This window comes from Embiotoca jacksoni, unplaced genomic scaffold, assembly GCF_022577435.1.
Source record: "Embiotoca jacksoni isolate LCO1_2020_lvr unplaced genomic scaffold, fEmbJac1.0.p SCAF_11, whole genome shotgun sequence".
Classification (NCBI taxonomy): Eukaryota; Metazoa; Chordata; class Actinopteri; family Embiotocidae; genus Embiotoca; species Embiotoca jacksoni.
Window position 1 is genome coordinate 17,486,585 of NW_027185241.1, and position 2,606 is coordinate 17,489,190.

Genomic DNA, 2,606 nt, shown 5'->3' on the forward strand with positions numbered 1-2,606 from the left:
TGGAATAATAATAATAATAATAATAATAATAATAATAATAATAATAATAATAATAATAATAATAATAATAATCTGTGTTTGTAACTAAATCCTGACCTCAGTCCTCAGAATAAATAAGAGCTGGATGACCTGCAGTTTCCCCAGCAGTGCTTTAACGCACAGCGGCTCTGTGCTGCCCGGCTGACAGATGGGACTCAGGCGTTGTTCACCCTAAGCTGGACTCCACTGGACTGGGGCAGCAACCTCCACCGGCCTCCAGTTTACTCCATTAACGCAGCTCCTTTGACCCCCCCCCCCCCCCCCCAACTCCACCCACCCCTGCACCACCCACGCACCCATTACTGCTGGACTCACAATTTAGAGCTACAAAACTAAAAACGCCCTTTACTTTCCCCTTTTTTACGCACAGCAAAAAAATGTTGGGTTTGATAGAAAAGTGGCGAATGGAAACCATTCAGCTATTCGTCTGAAACCAGGTACCCTCCTTCCCCTCCCTCTTTTTTTTCGTCAAGTATAATTTCAATACACAATAGGGGCTACACCTTGAAACTGCGTCGGCTGGAGTCACAGTGCTGGGCATGTATCCTCGGAGAACACAACACAGGCTTATGTTCCTTTAGCTCTGGGAGAGGGGAAAATGTCCTGTCCTCCCCTCACTCCTTTTCCATTTCTCAGATATTCACTGCAGATATTGTGTAAGTACTCACTGCAATATATTATACATAAAACACCCACTATATCGTTTCATAGTCCAGTGATTTATATATAACCTTGGGGATAAATAAAAAGGATAAACAAGTCCTGGAGGAGCGGTCCAGCAGAGTTCATTGGACCGGGGTCTGCACCCCGTGGTGCGGCGGCGTGTCCCCGTACACATCCTCGCTCCCAGGCAGCGCTCCTCCGGGAGGTGTCATGCGTTTCTCCTTCTGTCTCCTGTTACAAAACCAAACCCTCACCACTTCTTTCTCCAGGTGCAGACTGTCCGCCAGGCCGATTATTTCCGACGCTGCCGGTTTAGGGCACTTCAAAAAATGGCTCTCCAAAGCTCCTTTTACGCTTACCTCGATTGAAGTCCGTTTTTTTCTTTTCCTTCCCTGCGCCGCGATTTTGTCCAGGCTGGTCGGGCTGCCCGAGGTGGAGTCCGCCTCCTCCAGCCACTTGTTCAACAGAGGCTTCAGCTTGCACATGTTTTTGAAGCTGAGCTGCAGGGCCTCAAACCTGCATATGGTGGTTTGGGAAAACACATTTCCGTACAGGGTCCCCAGGGCGAGTCCCACGTCCGCCTGCGTGAAGCCCAGCTTGATCCTCCGCTGTTTGAACTGCTTGGCGAACTGCTCCAGGTCGTCCGAGGTCGGCGTATCCTCGTCCGAGTGGTCGTGGTGGCTCTGTGGCCGGTGCTGGTGCTGATGCTGGGACGGAGGGTGGCCGTGTTCGCTGAGATGCGGGCTGTGGTGGTCGTCATGACTGTCTCTTAGGTTGTGGTGGTGCATCCCCTGCCCGCTGCCCGGGATCAGCCCGTTGACGCTGAAGCCCGGCTGGGAGTAAATAAGGCTTTGGCCGTTCGTCGTTGCCATGCTCGGTATGTGCGCCGCGGTGGTGGTTCTCCACGCCCGGCTGTCGTGGTGGTTCCCGTGCGTCTGGTGCACCAGGTGGGGTGGCCGTGACTGGTGCTGCAAGTTGCTGCTGGAATTGTGCATCTCATCCCGGGCGCCCTGCACCGAGGGTTTGATGTCCTGCTCTGCGCCGAGCGGGCTGGAAGACCACGGGGCTCCCTCTCCGTGGGACAGCGCCGTGATCCACTGGTGTGCGTGGCTGAGCGTGTGGCTGTTGCTCTGCAGCGGGTAGTCGCTCTGCAACAGGCTCTGCGCGTCCCGGTACGCCGTGGCTTGCTGCATGCTGCCGGGCTCCGAGTGCACGATGGATGCGCTGGAGGTGAGGATGTTGTAGTGGTTAGACGCTGCGGTCGCCATGACTCTCGGAGCCGGACTGGTCGCTCTTATTGAAGGAACCTCGCATTTGACAGATCCTCTCCTGCCCACAGGCGGCTCCCAGGCGCTCTGCCAAGTGGACGCCGAGGCGCACCTGGATTCCGCCCCGCCCCTGTCGCTCATTGGATGTCAAAGGATGATGGACGTGGTTACCAAGGGCAACGGCGCGGCGATTGGCTGCGTGAAAGTCTCAACAAACACTACTCTCTTTGTTGGAGAGGTGCGAGTTGAGGCTCCCGTGGAAGCGGAGAGCCGGAGTGCAGCATGGGGAGACGGAGCACCGGGATCAGCAGTGCAACTGTAAGACACAGTTGATTTACTTTGATAATCATGTTGTATGCAGACTCAGCCTGTAGGTAGCCTGTGTTCCAGCAGACCAGCATTTCCTCTGATGGGGATAATACAAACGCTCTGTTGTTGTTGTTGTATATTTAGACAGACTTTAGATTTTGTTGTCATTTTTGACTGTAATTGTGCGCATGTTTATGATTCTAAATGTTGTGCAATTTAATTAAGACATGTCAACTTTTTCAGAGCAACAAAGAGAGCGAGATTACAGATTATATGGAGGCAGAATTAAATGCAGGTGCACAGTGTAAGAAGTTACTTCTTAAAGAA

The 2,606-nt window shown here is 52.7% G+C and overlaps 1 protein-coding gene across 1 annotated transcript; it reads right to left on the reverse strand.

Moving 5' to 3' along the window:
• Window positions 1-330: 330 nt before the first annotated feature.
• Window positions 331-2,606, reverse strand: pou3f2b (POU class 3 homeobox 2b). Its single transcript, XM_069143413.1, has one exon. It carries the CDS (start codon window positions 2,109-2,111, stop codon window positions 825-827), a length of 1,287 nt encoding a protein of 428 aa, XP_068999514.1. The 5' UTR covers window positions 2,112-2,606; the 3' UTR covers window positions 331-824.